The sequence below is a fragment of the Colletes latitarsis genome, chromosome 10 (assembly GCF_051014445.1).
Source record: "Colletes latitarsis isolate SP2378_abdomen chromosome 10, iyColLati1, whole genome shotgun sequence".
Taxonomy (NCBI): domain Eukaryota; kingdom Metazoa; phylum Arthropoda; class Insecta; order Hymenoptera; family Colletidae; genus Colletes; species Colletes latitarsis.
The window spans coordinates 9,847,156-9,875,129 of record NC_135143.1 but is presented as its reverse complement, the minus strand read 5'-3'; the positions used below and the strand labels follow the sequence as shown (position 1 = coordinate 9,875,129).

Here is a 27,974-nt window from a genome sequence, read left to right as displayed (position 1 = left end):
TTAATACAGATTGTTTATATTTTGTCGAAGAAAATTGTCTATACGAGCACAATTTTCTATTGTATTCATCAGGTCAAATGCAAGCAACAATTACTCCCTGCCCAGCATCAGCATCAAGCAGTCAATCTTCATCGTCGGATTTGCTTCCAAAAGAAGGATTGGTCGTTATGCAAGTGCAACAAGCACTTCGTGAGAGCACCGAAGGCACGCTCGATTTGAGCATTAAAAAACCAAGGCAGCAACAAGAATATAATCATTCCTTGCAAGCGCTTCATAAACCTCCGACGGTTACTCTTTATCGGCCAGAACCACCTCCTGGTGCTTACTATCATCCTCATGCTCATCCCGAACAAGGACGTGGTGCAAAGAGCCCGCTCGTGTATGTGTCATCGCCACGACCTCAAGCACCTCTCACACCTAAAATGAATAAAGTTGCCGTACCACCGCCTCATCCAAAATTATCTCCTAAATTAAGTGCTATAGGGACAACAGGTCACAAAAGCGGCTCTATTACGCATGGTACACCCGTTCCTAGTGCTCGTTACGAAGGTCTTCTTAGGCAAATGACACCTCCTGGAAACCCTTGCAGCGTTGCTGGTACACCGAGTGTTCAAAGTGGTGCAAATGCAGTTAATGCTCCTAGCAATCAAGGACCTAAAGAAACAGGATCTATAACTCAAGGTACCCCAGTTCATCCTTTCGCGGTGGATAAACGCGCACCCATATATGACTATCACAGAACGATTAGACATTCGCCTGTAACAACGGGTAACATTCCTGGACAAGGTCAAACTCAAGCAGGAACAGCGGCAGTAGTAGTGACTCATAGCAATCAATACAACTCTTATTCAAGTCGGCCACCACCTAGCTATACAATGGAACAGCAATTATCTTCGAGACAAATTATCATGAATGATTATATAACCAGTCAACAAATGCATGCACGTAGTCGAAGTAGCGGTACATCCGAAGCTGGTAATAAGAACGAGGCGCCGTCAACGTTATATTATGCAAGTACTCCTCCACCACAGACGCATGCTCAGCCTCGGCAGGGGGTTATTCAGAGGCATAATACACAGAAACAAATTCATTACCCACCTCCACCGCCGGGACTGGAGGCCTTTTCTAGTTTAGTAGACGTCGCAGTGCAACAACCAAGTCTTCCAGTTCCCCATCACAGTCATCCAGCATCTGGAAGTAGCAGTCACGAAGGCCTTGGTAAGACCATGGCAGATAGGCTCTTAGCTGATCGCTACGGAGATAAGCATCGCTTAGCTATGCATCAGGCAGATCATAGAATGGCTGTAGCTCACCATCATCAGCGAGATAGAGAAAGAGAACGTGATTTGGTTCATCTACGTGAGAAAGAAGAATATAGAATGCAGCGAGAGAAAGAAATTCAGCAGCAAGAACATAGATTAGTTCAACAGAGAGAAAAAGACGCGCAACATGCTGAGCATAGACTGTCGATACAACAACGAGAAAAAGATATACAACAGCATACTGATCACCGTCTTACCGTCCATCAACAAAGAGAAAAAGAAATTCATCAACACATGGCAGTAGCTGCCGCTCAACGGGAGAAGGAACATCAAGAGCATCGTTTAGCCGTGCAACAACAAAGAGACTTACATTTACATCAGCAACAACAGCAGCAACAACAAATTCAACAACATATTCAACAGCAGCAAAGGATGGAGGCCGAAAGAAGACATTTGGCTCAATTCTATAGAGATCAGCAACAACAACAACTTGACAGGGATACCAGCAGGTTAATAAGCAGTGGGTTTTCTCAGTCTTCGAGGCTTCAACAACCGCAACAATCGCAACAGCAGCAGCAGCAGCAGCAGCAACAACAACAGCAGCAGCAGCAGCAGCAGCAACAACAACAGCAGCAGCAGCAGCAGCAGCAACAACAACAACAGCAGCAGCAGCAGCAGCAGCAACAGCAGCAACAACAACAATCGTCGTCCAGGCAAAGTCAGTCCTCCAGTCAACAACAAAATGAAACGGCGTCTACTTTAACCGCCGCCAGTTTAATAGATGCTATTATAACTCACCAAATTAATCTAAGTGTCGAAAATACTGGCGGAAACTCTCAACCACAACGACCTGGTGATCGTCTTTTCCAGGTACGTTAGAATTCTTCACATTACCTATTACAGACATGTAATGTCTTTATTTGACGTACACACACATGGATATTTTTTATACGCTAGAAAACATTTCAGGGATTTCATCGGGAGGTTCCAGCAGAACCAAATGGGATGGCCCATAGTCCTGCTGGTGAAGGAAATGGAGGCAATAATGGAGCAGGAAGTACGAGTGGCAATAGAAGTGAAAATAAACCAATTACACTTGGAGAACACGTTGATCACATTGTTTCTAAAGATTACGGCCCTCCACATTCCTCGTACAGATCATATAGCGGGTCAGTTTTTTAACAATTTGCACTTACGTGTTTTCATTAGAAATGTTAAACATGTGTGAAATAAACTACCTTTTGTTTGAGTAGGTATCAAATCTCGGAAGATCAATGGAAAAGACGAAAAGCCAATGAATCTGATTCTCTTAAAGCTGGAGATGAACGTCAAATAATTCGTGTTACGCAGCAACAATCGCAGCAACAGCAGCAGCAGCAGCAGCAGCAACAACAACAACAGCAGCAGCAGCAGCAGCAGCAGCAACAGCAGCACCCACAACAACACCAACAGACAGCATCCTCGGTAGGAAAGCAACAGTTCCATTCGGTTGAACCCGTTTCACCTCCAGAAGCAGGTACCAACCATTATGGACGTCGCTTATACGAAACAACCACTGCCACATCAACTTCCGGAACTCCTTCCAATAAGCCGCATCTTTCGCCATTGGATTACGTTAAGAATAAGATTGTTGAAGTTATGCGTACATCTGAAGACGATAAAGGTGGCACCACGGGTGATAGGAACGGAGGAAATGTCACGAGCGGAGAAAAAGACGAAAAGATGGGAGGAAACATCGAAAGTCCTTCTAGTGGAGAAATGATGGTTGACGAAACACCAAATCAAACTCAACAACCTTCTGCACCAGCTCCTACCACTACCTTTTACCCATTCAGTGCATTAGGCGTGCATACTGGTCCACCACCAGCACCACCACCTCCAACATCGGGATCTGTTTCTGTGAAGTCCGAACAAATGCAAGCTGAACCAGCACCGTTGCTTTCCGCGCAGTATGAACCACTTTCTGACGAGGATTGATAGTCTAATAATTTAGCAACATACAGATCAACTTGCTGTGACAATTTTCTTAGGGTATTTATGACTGTTTGTTCTATCTCGACGAAAGTTTTATTCAGACGATGATGACGATCGAATATTTCATAATTTACCAATGTTTTCGGGCGTTAGCCATTGCGTTCTTACTGGTCGTCAAATTCTAATCAAATTAAAGAGATTTTTTTTCTTCCTGTTTTATTGTCTTTTTTTTTACACAAACTTTATCATATTCCGAAACGGAGATTACAGTACGATGTTTTAAACAGAATTTATTTTATAAATTTCATACTTTCATTGTATTTTTAGTCAAAGATCATTCCTGCATTACGTAAAATAACCGTTTTACAAAAGCATTATTTTAGTGCTCCCTACAGTCAGCGAGAAGCCTTTGTTCGAACGTAACAGTAGTGTAATTTTAATTGATAATTAATATTTTTTACGCATTACTTATCTCTATGTTAATGTGTACTAAAAATGTGTATAATTACCAGCTAGATTAAATATAATTATTCTTGTTTCCACCGCCATTTTTTTTTTTTTTTAAGGAAATGCTTTTTAAATACGTTTTGCTTCTAACTTATCATTGGTAGAGGAATGCAAAATTTTAATTTTAAAGCGATATCGAACAATTTGTACAGACTTAGTTATAATTTATTAAATTTTCTGTACGAAATCATACGTATCGTGATATTTAATTTTTATTATATTTGAAGGAATATGAAACGATATATAATGAAGCCGGTCAAAAAAAAAAAATACTTTTCCATATTTTAATACGTTGAATACTCTCGATGCATTAATAGCCTTTATAGACCAAGTATTGTTTCACGTTCATGATATACAGTGTACATACATCGTACGCAAATTTCCATTCCCTTTTCGGATCAAATTCTTTCGATCAGCGGGTTGAGTCTGAAGACTAAACCGACCTGTGGAACGTCCAGGCTTGCCCAAGTTCACAATGGAGACGCTTTTTTGTACATAATGAATGATATGTAATCGTTAAACGATGATGCAACGCTAAAGGCATATGTGTTTTTATTTGGAATGAGTCTGTGATGTGTCTGGGATGAATAACCTCAACTGTTATGCCAGTGCGACGAGTAGCTTCCAATCTGTGTGGAAGTTACTTCGGATGTGTAAGGACATGTATAACGTATTCTCGCACACGTGGACAATGCACTGTTCTTACGAGATCACTTTAAATGTTCTCTCCTTGGTGAAGTGGGTTTTAAAAAAAGAAAAAAAGTGTAATTCTAAGTGTTGTACATAGTACACAATATTAATTTCTAAGTTGTGCAAGTAGGTATATGATGGTTAGTTTATCGTATGCTATTGTAAGAGTCTAGATTTAGCGTAAGTGACATAGCTAGCATTTAGGGGATAGACGCCATGAACTAACTAGGGAAACACTTCCCGAACTACGTTCTCTTATTAATAAATATGCAAGGCGATTAAATAACGATGGAATCGTCCGTCAGCGAATGGATATGATTTTATTATTGATTGAAAATTATAAAACCCGAATGTACGCTCTGACTATCAAAGATACATTACGCAACCACACATAACGACACACATCGGTGAATACATGTGTACACGTAAAGAATTTTTATATAGCCTAATTTTATATTTGTATGCAAACGTAAGTTCAACCGTGCGGTCTGCTCCTTCATTTAGTCACGCGATACTCAAAATGAGCCTTAGTCCTCGAGATAAGGATTGCTTTTTATTGCAACCATTGCTGCACCGTAAGTCGCTTCTACCAAACATTACAAATAATGTATATACGTACGTACATATCTGCTGCATATCTTCTGTGCGTATGTATGTATGTATATCATTATACATAACGTGTACACATATATGTATATATATTTACGTATGCATATATATGTGTATATGTGTGTGTGTAAATTACGTATATATATGTGTGTGTATATGCTTCTTGTACTTCGTTTCATTATGCACTTTTATATGGTTGAGCTCCGGACGTTCGAAATACATTCGGTCGGATAACGCGAGTGCCTCTATACATTTTCGGAATGTCAAAGGAACATAAGTTTGTTCTGTCTTATATCGTAGGTCACGGTAACGTCATTTTGTTTCGTTTATATCATTATTCCTTTCGCGGGGTTCATATTGGAGGAGTGTCCACTTATGTACAAACTGCACACGCGCGAATACGTGTCCGTTAGAAATATTTCAAGCATAGTGTCAGTAATATAGAATTCGTTTGCATCTACGCATCTACGCGACGCGATCATTTTCAGTGTACTGTACGGACAATGTCCAAATGTCTCGAAACCGATGTTACAGAAACATCTTACGAAACCTCCTTAACGATCACGAGTCGACAATATTATTTGCAATTCGAACACCCGTGTATTCGATTCTCATATACCGTTTACCTTTTTTAAGAACAAAGTAAAAGAGGTTGGGATTTTTCTAAACGTTCGTATCTCTGCACAAAAAATACTCTATAGTTTATAATACAACCAGTGTTATGTCGGGACACATCAGGATTGCGAATTCATCGTTTTCTTTCGTTTATACATATTGTTGTAATTCGTCTCTAGACTCCAGAGTGCAACAAACCGTCGTTCGATAAGCCTTGTCTTGTAAATAAACAAACTCTTAACCTTTGTTTCGCAGTCGTGTCATGCTAAAAACTCATAACACTTTTTCAACAATAACCGGGATTCTTACATTTCTGTTTAAACGACAACGTACAAGGAGCGTTTAAAGATCTCATTTTGACCCATACCGACATTGTCCTTTTTTACACTATCGTGATCAGCATAAATCGTGTCGGTCATTTATATTACGTTAACCTAAGCATCGTACCAGACTGTAGTCACCATCATTGTCGTTCTCATTATCGTCATAATATTCGACGCGTTATCATCACAATATCTCATCGTGAAAGCAGTTATTAATTAATTCGATCATGAAATCGCTAATAATGAAATGATAAATGGTATTATACCGAATATCTCAGCGTTTCGTAGTAGTTTGCGCTGTTCTATACAAGTGTAAGAACTAAAATAACCGAAATGTTTTTGAAGTTTACATCGGAGGACATCTCCCCAGTATTATTTGGATAATCTGTTTCGTCCTATTTGACAAGCAGTTCAGGGGAAAACAGGACACACGATCCGAACGTATAACTGTGTTAAACGTGTGTACTTTACACTAGATTCAGTTTCGCGCAAAGATATAATGGGAATATTGCAGCCTCGCGTAAAGATATATAAAGCATTTATTTTAGCCGATTGTAAGGGCGATTCACAATCAATCGTACTGTTACGAAGTCTTACTACACCGATATGTCGTAACGCGTTTCGAAAAGAAAGAAAAAAATGGAAAAAGAAAACAATTTCGAATTGTACAAAATCGGAGTCTCGAAGAGATACCGTGTTAAATGCTTCCAGAATAAAACGTGGAGGTGGACGTGCACACATTGAAGAGGATGGGGTGTAGCAACGAGACAACAATTTGAATGCGATCACCGTGTATCTGACTGTGTACTCTTCGAAGAGTGCCCTTGGCGTTTCTCTGCTTTCTTCCTGTTGCAACACCTACAATAATACTTTTCGTTTCACCGTTCTAGTAATAAACACTGGAGGAACATGAAAATTCCACGGTCCCGCGTTCTATAAGGGAGGAGATTTTTAAATGAATCGTATTGAATTCGATATGCATGTAAGAAACAGATGCATTGAGAAATTGTGAACGCTCTTGCTCTGTACATTAACTTTTGTATATACAAGCACGGCACAATGATCGCGTATAAATATTTTCAGGATAAAATTTTTGCTCAGATCGAAGGCGATAATGCCAGAGTCTTGGTCGAGGGAGAACTCTATTATAATGATGGCGATTAGAAAGCGGAGTGCGTTGATGGCAACCCTTTTAAGGTACTTCGTAGCATCGTAAGAGGTAACGAAAAAGAAACACACACATAATACATACACACACGACACACACTCACAAAAAGAGAGAGAGAGAGAGAGAGAGAGAGAAAGAAAAAGAGAGAGAGAGAGAGAGCGAAAGAAAAAAGAAACGAATACATCGTTGATACGACAGGTAAATCATCTAGACTATAGACTAGACGACGTAACGTATCGTAAAACGTCGCATGTACCTACCTACTCGTTTGTAACCTAAAGGAAGATCGATGTCTGTCGTTCGATCCCTCTAATGCAAGAAGTCTGTACATAGATAAAATAATAAACGCCGAGGTACTCAGCTCCCTCCTAAAATACTGTACCATAATAATGCATTAACGATGAGGTCGCTGAACGCGAGAAGTTAAGAAGAAACAATGAAAATGGAAAAAAAGTAAAAATAATAAAAAAGCTAAGAAGCGATATTACCTACGAACCCGCTATTAATGCGATTTAATTCAGATAAATTAACTACAATTAATAGCGAGCGAGAGCATACCACGCCTACATTAAACTACAGGTGTAGCATACACGATAATATTATTATCAAAACAGTTCAATGTAAATTGTTATTTTTGTTGAAATAAAAATCACCTCCGTTATAATAACGATAACCCCGCTCCCCCCCCCCCCCCCCCCCATTCTCCCCCTCCTGTTGCTACTAACTCTGATTTACGCCTTCAGCGCGGATATGCAGAGCGTACATGATGCTTTAACGAAGTAACGAGATTCGGATGGTGGTTTCATTGTACAGTTAATCGTTAGAGTACAACCTAACGATGTCACTTTTGTTACTGATAAATATAAAAACACAGGACTGAAAAAATATACATAGTATAAATAACGTGATTTACGAATAGTCATACCTGTCCGAAATACCAATACTTGTTATTAAGATCGAAACTATTTATTGGACGACATGACTACATACACGCGCGCGCGCACACTCTTCCCCCCTCATACACAGACGAATATTTCCAACTATCTGTATTCTGTCGTGGATAATGTATCTATTTAAAGCGAGAGTTATTTACAAGTTACTTTATTCTGTTTTATATCTAAAGACGCGTAAAAAAATATATAGATAATACGAGCAAACTTTTTCGTTATTGTATCGAATTAATAACTATTTTAAGTTAAATATCAACGGTACTGCTCGTAATTATTCAAGCGGACAGCAAATTCTAATATCACTTTTGTCATACAGGTAATCTGCCAGCTGACAACTTTATTCTCGAAGTATTAAATGGAGTAATGGACTGTTCAACGTGGCAACTTTAAAAACAGGTCGGTGAAATTTGATCGCTGTTCTCCCCAACTTGTCAAACTTCCTATACATGAGGGACGTGAATGAGATACGGTCATGTCAAGTGCCACAACCTATCTTCTAAACATTTATAATAAAGTGAAAACAATTCTGTGTCAATCTAAGAGACGGTGTAACTGCAGTATTGTCTCTAAGGCTCGATACCGAACTGCGACAACCTCAGGAAGTAGGTAGGTGAACTTTAATCGCTGTTTCGACCTTCTATGCATGAGAACACGTAAGATATAGTTAACACTATGACGGCATGGGAAACAGTAGTATTTGTAGTATCAGTCCTGTAAATATTTGAAATTATATTTCTCCAGATACACTTAATTTTTATACTTCATGATAAAAGGAATAATTTTGTTCTTTACCATTTTTTATTATTATTCGTTATTCCGAGTATAATTTTTGTAAAGTTGAATGGCAAAAATTTATAAACATATTTTCGTATTAAATTACAATTTTTTATTCGGCGTGTATAGTCGTTCAAATAATAATGAACGATATATGAATCGGTATATAATTACACATTTTATACGTTAGTATTCGTACATACATTCAGTCAAAATACTACGCTATACATTTTCACGGTTTTATTTAACACTACTACAAAAAACCTATATACATTACACAAAATAATACATAAGCAACACTTGTACGCGAAGGATCGCATGAGTAGGTTTCTCATTAAGTTTTCTGTTATTACTCGATAACATCGAAACTTGTAATTGCGTTTGCCTTTATTAAAACTAAGATTGAAACTACTACAAATTACTCGTTTAATTACGATTTCTTTTTAAACCTAGAAACGAATCAGAAAATTATAGTATCAACCGTTAGTTGTATATTGTTTTAAACAATATTTTTTGAATTGCTCCAAGAAATTCGCTTCACGATTTACGAATACCTACGCTTTAATTTTTTTGGTATTTTAAAGAATAATCGTCAAAATTCGAAATAATTACATATTAACAACTGAAATACTTTAATCTCTTTAAAATACATTATTTTTATGTGAGGTTTGCGCATTGGTAATATACGTAATACAATTATAAAATGTTTTAGAATTATATAACTAGCTACTAGGGCGTATAAAAAGGAAACAAAATTTTAATAAACACGCGTCCACACACTAGCTGTTTTAGAAATATTCGATTCTTTAATTTGTAAATTTACACATATATAAAAATATATATATTCTCGAAATGGTTAATTTTTTTATGAATTAATTCTATTTCAATACAAGTTTGTATTGAAATAAACAATCGACAGCGACTAAACTAAAAATGTTTTTTTGTTATAAATTTGTTCAGTTTGAATATAGCGAGCTTTGTATGTGTCTTACATATAACGTTCAAAATAGTTAAGTAACGCGTCAATAATTTGCAAATCAGGTACATGACATAATGAAACATAAATACATGATATAATGAATTCCAGTAACTTATAACATAAAAATTATCGAAACATGCGATAACAATTTTTCTATATCAACAATACTTATAGTTTAACAGTGAAAATTATCATCATCAACTTAAATGCTAGGAGTAATAAAATATTATTCAAATGTGCGTCAAAATGTTTAAACCGGTACAATACGCGTATCGATTTTTAAACTTTCGCTCGTCTAATAAAATAACTCTTTTCAAACTATTTTTATTTTATTATTATTGTAATACGGCAAGTCAGTAATAATATTTTTATTTGTAGGGCATACGAAAGAAAGGCGTTTACTTACTCTTCTTTTTAACAGCCAGTTCTTCCATGTTACATACAGGCAATGCATATCACAGTATGTAATATATTAATATTTGTTTCAAATAAATGCGTTTATAAGATAAAAAATATGTATATACATTTAGCGGCAGATATGTAATTTCAAATGTAGACTATATTAAAATGGACATGTTTAATTTCTTTAGTTATTGAATGTAAAATTCATAATTGTGCGTGTTTAACGTGGCAAGGCTTTAAATTCTATTTCAAATAGAAAAGACGATTCCGATAAGTAAATGCATGATAATTCGGCACGACGTAATTATTCATAATAAGATGTGTATAAAATATTCCATAAAATGGCAGCTGTCATAAGCCCAGTATAAGTAATAATACTGGTCCACCATATAACTTTTTCCCATGTTTTCACTTCAAGATTACGAAGAACATTTATACCTACAAGTAGGCCTGCAATGGCACCCGCAAAATGAGCAACATACCCAACTTGATCATTAGTTCCTAATACATAACGGTTGCATATTGCCTGACCAATGTCAACAGAAGTCACAACAAGAAATACTAATAATTGCAAAACGGCAAATTCCATTTGTGACCAGTTCATTAGAATAGTTGCTACATGAGCAGTAATTAATGCATATACACCACCTGATGCACCTGCCAAAAATACATTAGGATCTGACACAGACGTACCAAGAGATCCTGCTACAACACCTGCTATGTATATGGTTAATACTCTCCACCATTTGTGCACCATTTCTAATGGAATTCCCAACATTATTTGTACAAGCAGATTTACCACCAGATGGAGGAAACTGTTTAAAATAAGGTTTTTAATTTGTTTATCGTATGATTCTAATTGAATTTAGTATATAATGTAAAATGAAATACATACCCCACGTGTACAAACATGTATGTTAAATATCTCCATGCTTGATATCTTTTGTGTGGATTATAAATAAATAATGTAGCTGCTGGTCCTTCTACAGACAGGGATTTGTGTGTAATCACATCATACAAAAATAAGGTAATCTCTAATATTGATATTATTATCATTGCTAGCGGTGGAGGTTTACAAGAATATTCCTCTTCGTACTGTCCATCTGTATAATCGCTAGAACGTAGTTGCAAAACGGATGGCCTTTGTGGTACCATAGTATGTACATATCGCTGTACAAGATGGCCAAAAACACCCTGCATATCCTTTCTGTGAATCTAAAAAACCATCGGTCATTTATAATACTTGCATGATTTAATAATTTAAAACAGAAATAATATTGTAAATAACTAAAATGAATTTACATACCATGGCTATAAATTCTGGATAATCTAAATATCCAGAGTCATCTAAATCTGCTTTACGCATGACTATATGAACAACTCTTGTTGGGATATCATTGGAATAACCAGAACAGTGAATCATAGCTTTCAATTCTTGATATGAGATTTTTCCATCGCCATCGAGATCATACTTTTCAAATATAGCTTTCCAATGCTGAAAATATTAAAGTTAACATAGCATGTAAAGAAGTAAATGAAAAATAGAAAGGTTATGAGAAACTGATTCTTACAGCATTATTATATTGCAAGGGTATTGTTATCCCAGGCTCTCCGTCTTGATTATTTGACATTCTGATTAGTTTGAAACCTCTGTAAAAACATAATTATGAGTTAAACTTGTTAAATATGTTAATGCTACTAATTCTTAAAATTACATAAAGCAATTTATAAATTATTATACTTTCTATACTTATTCTGATCCAAGTTTAGAAATATTAAAAAAGAATTTGCCTTTACCGAAATTAACAAGTACAATACACATAACACTTTACAAGAAAAACAATTCACAAAAACTTGAATATAATATACCGTTATTCGATAAATTGATAAATCGGATATCGATCAGGAAACGGTTTCCGAGACGTTCAGTGAATGTACGCAACAGACGTTCGTGTGATTTGTCAAATCATTACTCCGACTAACTTGCAAATAGATCAGTTATCATTTAACGTTTTTCTTCAATGACACACACTGTCTATATTATCTTATCTAACCGATATATTATTCAGGAAATCGATAAAGAAAACTGTCGCAGCAACAGATACTTGATTAAAAATGCATAGAAATTTTGAATCTGTTTGTTATGAATTGTATACCGGAACGTTTTATGTGCTTTTGAAGTATTACTGTCCTTGATACCTGCAGACTGAACGGAAATCTTAGTTAGTACAATGACTCAGATTATCTTCGCATAGAATTTCCCATTACATACTATACAAATATTGGATTACAACGAAAAACTTGAATCATCTGGTATAACGGGATACGTTTGAAAAGACTGTTGTACGCCTTGGTTGCCAGCGTCGCAACAGGTGAACTCGACGACCAACCATTGCACGAATAGAAAGTGCCGCAAAGTGTTGCGGATGTGTGGCAGAAGAATGTTGCAATTGCTCTTTGCCGATTGTTGACAAAGTATTCCGGTTCTATCGATCACTATTTATTTGTTTATACTCGTTAATCATTTATATTTAAAACAGATCCATTTGCATTGCACAATTTACCGATAAAATAAATTATTTTATCTTCGACCGAGTATAATTGTAAATTAACGCAATAATTAGAATGTGATACATGAATTGATTGTCATCTGTCAAGATGCGACGATCGAAATCTGATAGTAAATGATACGTATCGCTCGTAGTAAGACCAAAACTTCTGCTTTGTCGAGCCTTCTTAATTTTTAAATGAGTCATAAATCACGTATATAGCTATTAGATATCTTAAAATGATATGTCAAAAGTTATCTGTGCAATCTATATTAACAAGTATTTAAAGTAGTGTATGACGTAAGTGTATTCTACAAAAGAACTGAACAACGTCGAAATGTCTGTATTAGTCCAAATTTCACACATGGTTACAGTTGCACAAGACGTAAATAATTCATCAATAAGACATAGTATTATTAATAGTAATATAATTTATTTAAATATTTAAACTTTCGAGAAACGATGACATTTAAAAATGTATACATTATTCAAAACATCATGTATTCTTGTACTTTTATTTTCATAGTTAATTTCAAGGACGTAGTCAGAAAGTTGTTTAACAGGAGTAATATATTTTAAGTTCTTATGGATAGCGATAATTAGCGATAATTTTACAAAAATATGAATCCCTTTTAGTGCAATAAAATGATAGACTGATTCAAAATAATTAATCGAATTATTTCGAATTACGATTAATTTAAAAAGTTTGGTTTGGAATCTTATCACACAGCTTTTTAATGATCAGCCTCTTTCTAAGATTCCTCGACCGCAGTTTTCAGTTCATTAACTGTTGAGATTCGTCTGTTGCTTTTGTAAACACTTCTCTCAAGAAGCCTCCATAAATTTTCGATTACGTTGATATCTGGTCAATGTACTACTCGGTTCAATATTTTGATTTGTTTCTCTTCAAACGACTGCCTATATCAGCGGTATGACTAGGTGCGTTATCTTGCTGAAATACAAATTCTTCAGTTCCTGACATCTGAGATAATTATGATATCACATAGGCGAATAAGTTTTTGCAGATGTCAGCGTACAATTTAACAAATAAAAACACAATGTCGACATTTTCCTCATATTCGATTGCCTCTTGATTAAAATAAAAATTTCGAATAAAGATGATCTACGGGATCCACTTGCGTAATATTATCTACTTGACGTTCTTATGCAGTATCGTATCGAATATATCCAAATCAAATATTTCAATATAATATAATGTTAATACTTTTTGATCATTTTCTACGAATTATACGACTTACTCGTATTCGTATGAGAAGTTCATATAGCATTAGATTAATTATAAATCTGAAATTAGTAATATGACATAATCCTGGTCGAACAGGATGTAGAGATCTCACGACTGCGTTTCATTTATAATTTAAAAAAAAAACCTGAAATGGCTGGTTTCTTCGTAAGCAGTAAGAGACGCAATGAGCATGGAACAAAGGTGTTATGTATTATACAGAGACGACTTGTTGGCTAGGCACCCACAAAGTAAAGGGGGTAAGGGCAAGGAGAGAAGGTCTATGCCTTATTCCCACCATAGAGGTCCGTTCTGACGTCACGCTACATAATAGTAGGACCTTGATATCTGCGAGAAATATAATGAAATTGCTTTTACTTACTATTTACTAAATAATACCAGTTCATCCATTTAATGAAGCCTAGAACAGTCTTCAAATATTTAACGAATTTTAGACATATCAAAACATGAATAATACTTTTGAATAAACGTATAATTCATATGAAATATTTAAAAAAATGTAAGAATTATTAATAAACTTTGAGATCTTTTTGCAAATATTTAAGAATAAGTAGGTAATCATTTGTACGAAAGATTTTTATTCGAATAATGTATATGCATTTTTCTCATTTGGAAATTTCATAAATGCTTATTTTATCGGGTTTATTCATCTTTTAGAAACTTGTGACAAAAGGGGTTCATTTCGCTTGTTTATGGGCGGGATAGGGGATGCTACAAATAAATAAGTCATCTGTTTGCAGAGAAATTATGACTGTAGGTCAACACCTGCAAGCTAAATGTTTAATTTACGCGATGATGGTGGATGCTCAGACCAATCGGGCCCATAATAAACTTGACTGACAGGTAAATCGTGCAGACTAATTAGGAATTTTCTGGCGACTTTCATGCGATTTTTTACACTTTCAGGTCGTCACAGACTCTTTTTCCATTCCTCGTTTAGAAAAAAATGAATTTATAGATTCTTAAAGCTTTTCGTACTAATTCCGCAAATTTAATATAATTCCGTATAATTTTTCTGTAAATATTTGCAGTTTACAACCTGAAATTTCAATATTCATCATTTCATTATAATATCGTGACTTTCGAGCCACCCTGTAAGTAGGTACTTGTTCTTAACTATGAAGAATTATAATGATACTGTAAAGTGTAAGGAAAGATTTTTGTTGTATTCATGGTTAGTATCCTAAGCGCGCGGTTACGTTGTCGCTAATTCTTGTTCTATCCTACTCTGTCTCGATATATTTCGCTCGCGTTCTTCGTCACGCGATGGAATTGTAGTTGTGAGTGGCCCAGCCAATAACGATAATGCGTGTGAGAATGGTCGTCGCTATTACGCTACGGCCAATCAGCGTGCCTAGCTACAAGTCGTCTCTGCATAGTACGTGTAAGTTCACTGTGATGCGTGCCGCCGGTTACCAAGCAACAAGAAAATCGATAAACAATGTATTATTTTGAAATTGCAGACAATTCGTTCGGATCAGTTGGTCACTAAAGTCAGTGTACAAATGTATTTAGTTTCGAATCGATTCGTCAAATAATTTCTTTGTTCGATGGCGAAAGAAATATCAAACAAAATACATAAGAAAAAGATAGCTGTAAATTATAGAGTTCAAGAACCTATAAGTAACTTTAAATTAAGGTGATGCATGTTTTTACCGTAAGATTATAACAAAAATTACCAGAAAATTCCGAGAAAGTTGTTACCCTTGTGTTATTGCTCCCGCGTATCACTCGAAGTATATACGACCAAGTTTAGTCGTCGAAACAAACGTGGTAGTAACGAAACAACGCACCACTGTTTTTTTTTCTGCCGCAGTTCACCAGCGAACGTGTCGATCGAAATTAGATCCCGGCCATCTGGCAGAAATTGTTTCCACCTTCTAAATTGTATTTACCTTACATTTGTTTATTGTTTCAGAGTCAAAATCGTACAGCAAAGACCTTTGCTCGCAGAACTCCTCGAAACCGAAGGAGATACCAGAGACTCGAATTTTCTTGAAGAAGAGGATCGTATTTTTGGCTGGCAGGAAAAAGTATTCGGCACGTTCGAAGCAAATTTTTATAGAGAGGAGAAGAATTGCTTGACCGAACATCAGAAAATATATTGCCAACGAATTAACGAGGAAAATATTCAAGGCTGTCAACTGTATAGTTACACGGAAACGGATTCCTATTATTCAGATAATGAATTATTGACGAAACCCTACAAGACGGAATTGGCGATCAGAAACGAAACCGCTCTACCGGCCTTGCAAAATCGCAAACCGTTCCCGGAAAGGTATAACAAAACAGTCGTGGATGATAAACCCAGCAAAATTAGGATTCGAACGAACCACTACCTTTACACGGAACGTTCTACGATGTGTGTCATGGTTGATTTATCTCGACGAGATAAAACCTTAACAAGTTCCGACAAGGATTCCGAAACAGTGTTATGTGTTGTTACGTACGACGAATTGCACAAAATTTTGTCTGTTAATCCTGACTTTACAAATAACTACTGTTATACTATAGCGAATTCCAGTGGTGTTGAATTTAATTATTGGATCGAGCATGTTTCCGAGAAACCGTCGTCATTGGAATTGCAACAACAACAAAACGAACTGCAACGCGTGAGTTATATATGAAATACTTATTTGCGTTAATCGTTAAATCCATTTATGTACGTTTCAACTTAATACGATTCGTACGGTCAAATGCAAATCATTTCCTTTAAGTATTTCTTAATTTAAGTATATTTCGCGTACATTTCAATTCAAGAATTCGCGCATTTTCAATCATTAACCGTTCAAACTACGTATTCAAAGTCACGAATAAAGTTTAGTTACGGTAATTTAAACGACATTCAACCAATGACTCGAAATTACAATTAATGTCGGACAATGTTACGAAAAACCGTTTAGTTTTGTAATATTAGTTTGTTAAACGCGTAAAGTTTAAATACGTACCCTACATAAGAGATTTCCGAGATCTGCCTCATCACTCGTTGCGGGTAAAACATGTTTTTTAAATTTAACAGAAATATATTACTGACACTAATAATTGTTTCATCATTGAAGATGTTTACACTAAATTGATTTTAGTTGTTTTATTTTGCACTTTGTCAAGATACACTTGGGAAACATATATATTTCCATATTTAGCAGTTTATTGTTAATCATTTTGTTACACAGTAGGAAAATTATAAAATTTTACGAATTATTTAAAAATGTCAAATATATGAACGATTGAATCAAGTTAACCAGTGTGGTTTCCAAGACCAACTGATGGCAGAGAACAACTGCTTGACACTGTCTTCCTCGCTTGTACCGTCGGTTGCGTATATGCATATACGTATACATATATATACACACATGCATATACTGTTACACGTTTCTGTAGTAAGAAAAGTAATACTGTCATTTAAATTCAGATGTAACATTTATACAAGTTTCAACTAACATTATCATACCCGTGTATTACGTAACACTTCAAGTGTTATCAGAATTAAACAATTCTTAAACTTTAATTATTTTTAAAAGTACCATATTTATTAAACATTAAATGTATTACATCAAAATATTATATATGAACAGTATTTTATTAGTGTTTCTTTAGCGCATACTTAATGTTTATAGAAAAGTATTTTACATTAAATATAATGTTATTATTTTATTTTATTCCTTTTATTATTTTAACTTCCTTTAACTTCCTTTAACTTTAATTTTAACTTTCCTTTATAGGAAATCAAAGAGCAACTTGTATACAAGGAGGCAGAAATATTTCACAGCTTTCAGCTAACACCACTGAACATACATAAAATTTTTGTAAAATTTGATATTATGTCTGCTCATAATTTTTTCTTTGATGGACTTTGCGTTTCTTACTACATTGACTTACCAGAGCACTGGAACACAGATCAAAATGATAGATTATTTGGAAGAACTCAGAGATGTAATTTAAAGAACAAGTCAGCATATTTTGGATATGCTGCAGAAATATCACTGAATTTTGAGTCAACTGATATATCTGATAGAAAGAAAATTTCACCATATTGGCCTAGATTATTACTGTCAGTTATATCTCTTGATAATTGGTCCAGGTAATCTCTTTTAAAACGACATTGAAGTTTTACTATATGCGTATCATTATTTAATTTATACATATATTAATTATTTTTAAATTAATTAATGATATGTAACATAAAGAATATGCTAAATTATTTTAGATGTCGTACAGAAGGTTATGCAGCTTTACCTTTGCCTGCAGTACCTGGGTCATATGAATTCAATATCCCCATGTGGCGACCAACAGGAAATATTGTCAATTCTCTTAGGAGATTTTTTACAGGTGGCACTTATGAACTAGAAGATGTTACCTATTGTAGTATCCCTACAGGACACAAAGGTAAAATACTAAATAAATCTCAACTAAAAGTTACACCAAGTGGTTATATTACATTAAAAATGAATGTCATTTATCAGACTCATACTTCTATTCAAAATTATGATCAGTTAAATTATTTTGAGAAATTAAGTACAGACAAACTAATGACTAATATAGAAAATATTTTTGAACAGTTTAAAGCAGCTAGGGAACGTATGATACAAGTTAGAAATTTAAATTTAAATAATTGATTATTAGTAGAAATTTGAATTATTTGAATGGATAAAGAAATCTGTGATGTATTGATATGTGTATGTAATAACTATCTAATATATTTATTCAAACATTTATTATATGTACACTATGTACATTAATATGTAAGTAACACATAAATCTTTTCAAAATGTAATTTAGTGCATTTATATTAATAAAAATTTATACTTTTGATACATTGAAAAAATAAAAATTTAAGTAAAGTTGATATTTTTACAAATGTATAAATTTCATGGTGCATGTAGTTACATGCGATGTGTAACATATGGCATTTGTGAATCTTGTGTGTATTTATCTTAATAGTAGCGTGCATGTGCTCATATATGGCAGTTGGCAGTGTGTTTGTTAATACACACAGGTTCCTCGTGCGCCTTCATTGTCAAGGAAACCGCACGACGCTAAAGAGGCAACCATGACAGGTACCTGTGGTAAGGTTAGTCTTCTTAATAAGGTCAGGTGTGTTTCACAAACTAACTGCTCATCATAGATCACTATAGTCATTAAATAAGTATGTTGAAATTTGGAAGTAAACATAAGTTAATATTTTCTTGTAAAATACTACCAAATACTTAAATACTGCTTGAATATGCTTGTACATACAAAGAGGGACGTGAATTAACGTTATTTCTGAATTGGTGATGTGAGTTTATGACAGTACGTTTCACTTACTTGATGATCGTAACTGACACGAGATTTTTGGGAATCATTTAGGTTTTATTATAGAGAATAAAGTCAATAAATTAATACATATGTATATGGGAAGAGCTGCCAACAGTTAGGTGTTGGTTATGTCAACTTTTGCCAATAAAGATCCTGACGTCAATAATATAAATTGTCTGCGGGAAACGAAGGAAGTGGACAGAACAATGTTCATTTAATAAAAAGTTTATTATCGTTCAAATTGTACATTATTTTTATGTTTGCATAAAATTTATTTTTTCATAACAGCTACTAGTAAAATATTTCTGTTACATAAATAATAGAAAGCTAGGTTTACATGATTTTAGTGGATTATACTTTATGTATTAAATAATACTTTAAGTAATTTACTGTTACTTTTTTAATCTTTCAAATGTAATAAAACTATATGAAAATTTTTAAAATTTTGTTGAGAAAAATTTGATGTTTCTTTTTCTAAAGTGTAGTTAAGAATTAAAGGACTAGAGTAAAAGTGGAAATGTGTTTTCGATCACTGCCTTTTTTTTGTAGCCTTTACTGCTTTGGTTTTTTGTTTCTCCCCTCCAGATAAAAATGTTGCTATAACTTCTGACATTTCTGGTAAGTTGTAATTAGTAAGATTATTAAATTGTTCCATTTCCTAAAAGAATAAAACACAATAAATAAAAGTAAATGTTAAGACCATAAATGTAATACATACATGTTTTACGTAATAAATTTAAAATACTTACGATATTTATGTTATTTACTAACCTTTCTAGTTTCAGGATTATTCATAATTTTTGGAATAATCATAAGTAATAATACTGGTAGAATCATCATTAAAACCTATTACAAAATAAAGAAAGTGACAATAGTAATTTTATTTTTTGTTAAATTTTTATAAGACAATAAATTAATTTCCATACCATAGGGGTAAACAAAAAGTCCATTACTTTCCATTGTTCTCTAACTTGAAAATAACGGAATGGTGTAAGTGGTCTCATTTTTAATGGATATGGAACCTGTATTACTTGCGATGTTTGAATTAAATTCACTTTTCGTGCTCTAAATTTCCCTTTTGAGTTAATTTCTACTCTTACTGGTTCATACACAGAATTTGGATTTACAATTTCAATCACATATGATCCAGATGGTACATTTGAAATAACAAATGTTCCATCCTCCCTGAAAGTGACAGAGACAGATATATTTTCAGACATATCTTAATATCATTTTAATTGAAAATAATAATTATTCAAATAAAATAATATTTTCATTTATAAATTATTATTATTTATAATAGGGGCGTGCGGGGTCCCAATCGGAACAGGACCTGGAAAATGTTCGGAATTCCTGAAAATACCGCGATTCCCAATATTTTCTGGTTTTTCGTTACTTCTACTAAACTACACAACTTATTAAAGTATTAATAAGAATTCTAACCTGTATAAAATTTAATTTAAAGTTATTTTCTATAATTTCAGTCTTTAATTATAATGCTGATAACTTGTTGTATATAAGTAACTGCTACATTTGTGACAATTAGCAATTTTTAACGTAAATTTACCTTAAGAAACCATAATGTTCCCCACCGTTAGCCATGACGTGTGTCATAAGCTGCCATCCATTTAAAGGACCATTTTCCCATGGAAAAACTTTTCCCTCGATTACGTATAGTTCCGTTGATATGTCCTCGTCATTTTCAGCAGTTACATATTTATTTGAGACGTTGACAATAATCAAAAGTAGAAAAATAACAGTTTTGTACATAGTCATATTGACTATACTGGATTGTACTTTGTACCAGAGGTGCCAGAAGTGCACCGAAGGTGCTCTCTCACACTATGCCAGATCACGCGTACGTGAGCTCGTGGAGTTTCGGAAAGTCGACAAAGGCAAACTGACGCATGCCCTCTTTCTCGATTCTCCGAAGTTGCCCGAAGTAATTTCGGACCGCCTCGTGTGAGTCGAGAGAGAAAGGCTCACACTTGCCTTCTCGCTCTTAATAACTAATATCCGACCTTCCATCAACAGGTCACCACTGGCCTTTGCTGACCGCTGCTGACCACTCTAGGAATTTCTGACAACGTATAACGATTACGACTGGCTATTGTTAGTCTCTCCCAGCCTCTGCTGACCGCTGCTGACCACTCCTGTTACTTCTAGCAACGTACAACGATTACTACTGGCTACTGCCAGCATCTCCCGACCTAAGCTGGCCTCTGCCAACATCTCCCGACGTCAGCTGACCATCGCTGACCACTGCTGACCGTTGCTGACAACTTGTGACATGATATAATATAATATAATATGTTTATATGTATTAAAGTTTTGTATAATGTAAATCTATGACAATAAATGATATAATTTCAAAGTATTTAATGTGTTCTCATCATTTTTTACCGTCCTTTTCCTCTCCAAATCATTCTCTTACCTATAAGATGCGTATCACCTTCTTCGCAAGTTCACCAGCATTTTAGAAATGTTCCGGGAATTTTGGAAATCCGAATTTGACCTTGACCTTGGCCCAGTTTCGAAAGTAGGTCAAGGCCATTCGAATCTTAGAAAAATTCCGGGCAGTTTGAGAATCCGGATTTGGCCTTGACCCAATTTCAAAAGTGGGTCAAGGCCATTCGAATCTTAGAAAAATTCCGGGCACTTTGGAAATCCGGATGGCCTTGACCCAATTTCGAAAGTAGGTCAAGGCCATCGAATCTGAGAAAAATTCCGGGCAGTTTGAGAATCCGGATTTGGCCTTGACCTAATTTCGAAAGTAGGTCAAGGCCATCGAATCTCAGAAAAATTTCGGGCACTTTGAGAACCCGGATTTGGCCTTGACCCAATTTCGAAAGTAGGTCAAGGCCATCGAATCTCAGAAAAATTCCGGGTACTTTGAGAATCCGGATTTGGCCTTGACCCAATGTCGAAAGTAGGTCAAGGTCACCGGCATTTCAGAAAACGCTCCGGGCACTTTGGAATTCCAGTTTTAAGTAGAGAAATAGTTTCTTATATCTAAGGGAATAATGGGGAGAGGAAAAGAAAGGTGACAGTGATGAGAACACATAGAATTCTTTGAAATTATATAATTTATTGTCATAGATTTACATTATACAAAGTTTTAATACATGTACATCATGTTAGAAGTTATTAACAAAGGTCAGCGTGGTCAGCAGGGGCCAGCAGAGGTCAGCAGAGGGATGCAGTGGCATGCAGAGACTAGCAGGGGCAAATAGTAGCAAGTAGTAAGCGTTATATGCTGTCAGAAGCATCAGAGGTGGTCAGCAGCAGTCAGCAGAGACGAGCAGAGGCATGAAGTGGCAAGCAGAGATCAGCAGGGGCGAACAGTAGCATGTAGTAATTGTTATACGATGTCAGAAGCATCAGGGGTGATCAGTAGTGTTCAGCAGAGGCCAGCAAAGGCATGCACTGGCAAGCAGAAACCTGCAAAGGCAAGCAGAGACTTGTAGGGGCATGCAGTAGTAAGTATTAATCGTTATACATTATCAGAAATACCTGCAGTGGTCAGTAGCGTTTGGCAGAGGTCAGGAAAGTTCAGCAGAGACAAGCACACGCTGACAGAGGTCAGCAAAGACCAACAGAGGTTAGCAGAAGTCAGTAGTAATTGTTATAGGTTGTCAGAAATATAAGCAATGGTCAGCAGAGTCCAGCAGAGGCAAGCAGTAATCAGGAGCAGTCAGTAACAGTCGCTGTATGGTGTCAAAAGTTGTCGGGAGTTCTGTACTTTTGTCAGCACTGGTCATCAGAGGTCATCAGAGGCAAATAGAAACCAGGAGTAATTTGCAGAGTTCAGTAATGAACTCTAGGAAAGGCAAGCAAAAATACCTGGGCAGTCGAGATTCCGAATCGTATGCCGTTGACGTGAGGTCGGATTTCAGTTGTTCAAGAGCGAGAAGACAAATGTGAGCCTGCCTCTCTTAACTCCCATGAGCGTGTCCACGGTGCACTCGACGCTTCGTCTGGCATCTCTGGTTTATATGTACCAGAGATGACAGATCATGCGTATGTACGTGCGCTTGTAGTGTTTCGGAAAGTCGACAAAGGTAAACTGACTGCTCTCCTTCAAGAGTCTCTCAGAGATGCCATAAAGGCACCGAAGGTGCTCTCTCACACTATGCCAGATCACGCGTACGTGAGCTCATGGAGTTTCGGAAAGTCGACAAAGGCAAACTGACGCATGCCTTCTTTCTCGATTCTCCGAAGCTGCCTGAAATAATTTCGGACCGCCTCGTGAGAGTTTTGAACAACTGAAATCGGAACTCACGTCAACGGCATACGATTTAGAATCTCGACTGCCCAGGCATTTTTACCTCCCGACCTATGTAGGCTAACATAAGCAAAGTACTCCCCTCCTATCTTACTTTAACTATTGAAAAAAAAGAAATTTGTTTTTATTATTCCTATGTATGAGCGTACATATGTATATGTAAATCTATAACAATAAATGATATAATTTCAAAGAATTCTATGTGTTCTCATCATTTTTACCTTTCTTTTCCTCTCTCCATTATTCCCTTAGCTATAAGATACATGCCACCTCTTCGCAAGGCCGCCAGGATTTTGGAAATGTTCCGGGCACTTTGGAAATCCGTATGGCAAAACGTCCAAGTTTGTCGTGGAATAGTTCGTCATTATCAACGATAGATGGCGCTTATTTACTGACCTCAAACCCCCTGGTGCTAAAACGTCCAAGTTTGTCGTGGAATAGTTCATTACCTGCAACGCTAGATGGCGCTTAGTTACCGACCTCAGGCCCTCTGGTGCTAAAACGTCCAAGTTTGTCGTGGAATAGTTCGTATCGTCCACGCTAGATGGACTTCTCGACAAACTTGGGCGTTTTAGCACCAGAGGGCCTGAGGTCGGTAAACAAGCGCCATCTAGCGTTGTAGGTAATGAACTATTCCACCTAAGGAACTACTTGCTATTGCCATATACCATTCTGAATGTGTAAAGAAATGCTCAGCTATTGTATACGAAACAATGCTGGTAGTGGGATTGTACATTTTTAGTTAGTTGAAATATGATTATACTGCAAAGTATTACGTTAGAGTGACAAATTATAAGTGGGAATAAAAGACAGATGAGAGGATGTTCCAGCAAAATGAAATTTGTTACATTAGACAGTTTTTTATTAAGAAGGCACAAGCAGAACATGAAAGTTATACACTTGTCTTAACATATATAAACGTCTGATACAGAAAATAGTTATCGAACGCACATTATGATATATAAGATTATGTCAAGATTATGTTATGATAAGATGATCTATGAAATGTGTAACATATAATACCACATCTGTTGAAATAACGTGCTGTACGTCTTGCTTTCATCTGTAAAAAGAAAGAAATGTAATAAAAATTACGGTAATTATTTAGAAAAGGGGGGGTCTCGCGATGCAAGAGAAATCTGTCTTTTTGCTCGTAAAACGCGATTTCGCGATGGTAATGGTATTAATCATTGATTCGTGCGATACGAAATCTTAACAAATATTAAAATAATTTTTTACAAGAATACCAATCGCTGCATGTAAACTCTATACAGAGTACGTACTCGACGATGGTGTGAATTAAACAATTATAAATAAAACTTAGCATTGTTTAACATTCCAACGCAATAGTTTAAACAATTCTTAACAATATGTGGTATATGAATAATGAAAGGGCCCATCAGTATGCGTAAATAATAATTTTTCGCGAAATAATTTGTCCATCGGACGCGTAAAGATGGCTGACGCACGCTGTGCTCTCCCCACTCCTCCGTCATTTCATTAAAGGCTCGTGTGGAGACTTACATGCCTCACTCTCGCGGGGGGGTCCAAGGGTGGCGGACTTCCTGGCTCGGTGGGTATCCCGGGATCATCCTAGGCTGACCAGTGGCAACCAGGGGGGACCACTAGTGACCAGAACTGACCACTACTGACCAGTGCTGACCAGTTGACCGATACTGACCAATGGTGAGCTTGTGATGACCAATTGCGACTAAATGCTGGTCATTGGTGAGCTCTGCACAAATTTTCCCCCTCTCTTATTTTATTGATGTCAAATTTACTTGTATGTTTCTGAGTACCGTTTGATGGAAATATTGATTTTGTTTGATTTACTAGTTTCTGTTTCGTTTCTATGGATGTTTCCCCTTATCGATATTCTCTTGAATTGTTGGTCATTTTTGTTCTTCCATTATTAATTTTGACAATCCTAGTGGTATCTTAAGTATATGTGGTCATTTACTGTTTCTATCTTTCGATTGTTTCTGGAATTCATGTCTGTCTCTAACAAGAACTGATGTTGAAAGACGATGTATGATAAAATACTGCTTTCACTTCTTGTTATTTCGTACAATCGTTTGACTCTTTCCTGCGTACATCAGTATCGTCAGTTGATTAATTATAATTTTTACTGTGATGTTATTTGTAATGTGGTTTCGACGTTTCGTTCATTTTCTTCCGATTATCAGTATCGTCAGTTGATTAATTATAATTTTTACTTTGATGTTATTTGTGATGTGGTTTCGACGTTTCGTTCATTTTCTTCCGATTCTGACTCGATAAAAATATTCTCAATTCGTACAATTCATTGACTCCAGCTAGGTATATCAGCATCGTTTATTAATTAATTACAATTTTTATTTTTTCTTTATTTGTAATATTCTTAAGACATTTTGTTAAGTACACTGCTAATAGAATAAGACCCATACTAACATACATCATTTAATTCTTTAGGTATAAGTGTTTCTAAATTTCGTAGGTTGTCCAACTTATAGATTTTCATCTGCTCCATTACATTCTCCGATACATCAGCGCAACAAATTACTCCTCTACATTGGTCTTTATTAAGTGTTCTTTAATGATACAAACACAAGTAGCAGTTTTTGTTTCAGGTCAGATCTATTGTAGATCAATTCCAAGGACATCGAGAGAGGACGCTACAACCGTCGAGGGATTCAACCGCCGAAGGATTCAATCATCGAGGGATTCAACTACCAAGGGATTCAACCACAGAGGGATTCATCCGCCGAGGGACCTTTAATTCCAAGTACATTAGTCTTAAGCTTTGTCGCGAATATTAAAATTAACGTCGAAGATTTCTCTATTGTCCGTGTTGCCGCGCCCTACCAAGTAATTATTGACCAAGTAGCTTCACTTTCTCTCGTCCTCTCATTTCCCGTTTCAATCACCACTGCTTTAATGTAGAAAGCAAGTGATCGGCCGTGTAGTTGGTCCAAAAGATATAATCGCCTTCCCTTGGTAGCTCGAGATATCAAGGGCAGTAGATTCGATCCTAAGATCTGCTGCATGGTTTAGCATCGCGTCGCGTCGCGTATCCCACGATTTAGCTTCATCCCTTCTTAAAAGAGATAATTGCTTGGTACCACTAATTTAGAAAATAAAAGGAGTCTCGTTTTCTCCTATCTTCTGAATTTTAGTTCCGAATCTGCTAGCTCAAATTTCGACGTTAATTTTAAGTCTCTACTGTATCCGCGTATGTGCCACGCAATTGTTTACCAACTAGCTTCTCGTTCATTCGTTCCCTCGTTTCTCGCTTCGATCACCGCTGTTTCGTAGAACGAAACATGTGATCGGCCGTCCAGTTTGTCCGAAAAATCTAGTCGCCTGTCCATGATAGATCGATTTCTAGAAATAGAAATCAATCTACCAAGGGCAGTGTCGATTCGATCCGAAGATCTGCAGCACGGTTCAGCATCGCGCCGCGTCGCGTCTCCCAGAATTTAGCTTCACCCCTCTTTTTAAAAAAAAACAATTGCTTGGTACAATTAAACTAGACTTAAGCTTCGACGACCATTGTACGCGTCTCCGTATGCCAAGTAATTATTTAACAAGTAGCTTCACTCGATTCGTTCTCTCGTTTCTCGCTTCGATCACCGCTGTTTCGACGACCGAAACATGTGATCGACCGTCCAGTTGGTCCGATAGGTCTAACCGCCTTCTCTTGGTAGCTCGATTGAAGAAAAATGTTTCTTCGCTGGAAGGTGTGGAGTTTCCGTATTCTGCGGAAACGCACACCTTCCAGCGGAAGTCGTTCCTGTCTCAGGTACTCTCTCTTTGTCAGACAGCCCAAGTCGGGTCCTTCGGGCTCCCGGCGGGTTGCGTTGGAGAAATGGAGACCTCGATTCAGGGATGCAGCATCCATTTTTCTATAGAGATCGAGTTAGCAAGTGCAGTAGGTTCGATCCCAAAGATCCGCTGTACGGTTCAGCATCGTGTCGCGTCGCGTTTCTCACGATTTAGCTTCACTCCTCTTTGAACCAAACAATTACTTGGCACAACTAAACTAGAAGATCGGAGGGACTTGGGTTCCTTCTATCTTCTTAGTTTAGTCATTCAGATTGTAAAATTGCGAAAGGGAGATCGATGGAACTTGGATTCCATCTATCTCCCTTTGGGTCTCCACTCGCAGCAACCTCCACGTAGTGAGACCTGGGTAATATTATTTAGCATTTAATTAATAATCCTTATTACTCTTAGCCGGGTAATGCAATTATTAATTAAAAACTAAATAATATTGGAAAAATTGGCTGCGATCCGCCTTGCATAAGTCATCATAAATATAGAGTTTCTTCACTAGATTAGTTTTG

At 36.1% G+C, this 27,974-nt stretch overlaps 4 protein-coding genes across 13 annotated transcripts in view; 2 read left to right on the top strand and 2 right to left on the bottom strand.

The window, feature by feature from the left end:
• The window catches only part of Smr (nuclear receptor corepressor smrter), an 83,451-nt gene extending 77,049 nt beyond the window's left edge, over positions 1-6,402 (top strand). For all 6 annotated transcript variants that reach the window (XM_076775402.1, XM_076775401.1, XM_076775404.1 and 3 more), the window contains 3 exons: positions 73-2,132; positions 2,232-2,431; positions 2,516-6,402. In XM_076775402.1, the coding sequence (XP_076631517.1) occupies positions 73-2,132; positions 2,232-2,431; positions 2,516-3,239 (2,984 nt within the window). In that variant the 3' untranslated portion in view covers positions 3,240-6,402. The remainder of the gene's footprint in view (positions 1-72; positions 2,133-2,231; positions 2,432-2,515) is intronic.
• Positions 6,403-7,417: 1,015 nt separating this feature from the next.
• Positions 7,418-18,839, top strand: Mks1 (Meckel syndrome, type 1). Of its 2 annotated transcripts, none has more exons than XM_076775406.1 (4): positions 7,418-8,704; positions 15,985-16,678; positions 17,789-18,147; positions 18,274-18,839. In XM_076775406.1, the coding sequence occupies exons 1-4, from the start codon at positions 8,571-8,573 to the stop codon at positions 18,680-18,682; spliced, it is 1,596 nt and encodes a 531-aa protein (XP_076631521.1). In that variant the 5' UTR covers positions 7,418-8,570; the 3' UTR covers positions 18,683-18,839. The 2 variants fall into 2 exon arrangements, with proteins under 2 accessions (XP_076631521.1, XP_076631522.1); XM_076775407.1 differs by lacking the exon at positions 7,418-8,704 and adding an exon at positions 15,589-15,705.
• Positions 9,488-17,353, bottom strand: Rho-4 (rhomboid-4). Of its 4 annotated transcripts, none has more exons than XM_076775409.1 (5): positions 17,015-17,353; positions 11,825-11,903; positions 11,560-11,748; positions 11,149-11,468; positions 9,488-11,068 (listed from the first exon to the last, which is right to left on the bottom strand). In XM_076775409.1, the coding sequence occupies exons 1-5, from the start codon at positions 17,065-17,067 to the stop codon at positions 10,558-10,560; spliced, it is 1,152 nt and encodes a 383-aa protein (XP_076631524.1). In that variant the 5' UTR covers positions 17,068-17,353; the 3' UTR covers positions 9,488-10,557. The 4 variants fall into 4 exon arrangements, with proteins under 4 accessions (XP_076631524.1, XP_076631525.1, XP_076631526.1 ...); XM_076775410.1 differs by lacking the exon at positions 17,015-17,353 and adding an exon at positions 12,453-12,959; XM_076775411.1 differs by lacking the exon at positions 17,015-17,353 and adding an exon at positions 12,123-12,428.
• Positions 18,840-19,573: 734 nt separating the features above from the next.
• Emc7 (ER membrane protein complex subunit 7) lies at positions 19,574-21,219 on the bottom strand. Its single transcript, XM_076775413.1, has 4 exons — positions 20,932-21,219; positions 20,291-20,549; positions 20,136-20,210; positions 19,574-20,022 (listed from the first exon to the last, which is right to left on the bottom strand). The coding sequence occupies exons 1-4, from the start codon at positions 21,138-21,140 to the stop codon at positions 19,894-19,896; spliced, it is 672 nt and encodes a 223-aa protein (XP_076631528.1). The 5' UTR covers positions 21,141-21,219; the 3' UTR covers positions 19,574-19,893.
• Between the last annotated feature and the right edge of the window lie 6,755 nt (positions 21,220-27,974).

Coding starts and splice junctions, on each gene's coding strand:
- Emc7 (XM_076775413.1), bottom strand. CDS start 21,140: ATGACTATGTACAAAACTGTTATTTTTCTACTTTTGATTATTGTCAAC. Junction 20,211..20,290: donor ACTTTTTGTTTACCCCTATG/GTATGGAAATTA, acceptor ATTTTGTAATAG/GTTTTAATGATGATTCTACC. Junction 20,023..20,135: donor ATAATCCTGAAACTAGAAAG/GTTAGTAAATAA, acceptor TTATTCTTTTAG/GAAATGGAACAATTTAATAA.
- Mks1 (XM_076775406.1), top strand. CDS start 8,571: ATGTCAAGTGCCACAACCTATCTTCTAAACATTTATAATAAAGTGAAA. Junction 8,705..15,984: donor GCGACAACCTCAGGAAGTAG/GTAGGTGAACTT, acceptor TTATTGTTTCAG/AGTCAAAATCGTACAGCAAA. Junction 18,148..18,273: donor TCTCTTGATAATTGGTCCAG/GTAATCTCTTTT, acceptor AAATTATTTTAG/ATGTCGTACAGAAGGTTATG.
- Rho-4 (XM_076775409.1), bottom strand. CDS start 17,067: ATGTTTTACCCGCAACGAGTGATGAGGCAGATCTCGGAAATCTCTTAT. Junction 11,904..17,014: donor TCGGAAATCTCTTATGTAGG/GTACGTATTTAA, acceptor ATGTTTTTACAG/AGGTTTCAAACTAATCAGAA. Junction 11,069..11,148: donor TACATGTTTGTACACGTGGG/GTATGTATTTCA, acceptor TATTTTAAACAG/TTTCCTCCATCTGGTGGTAA.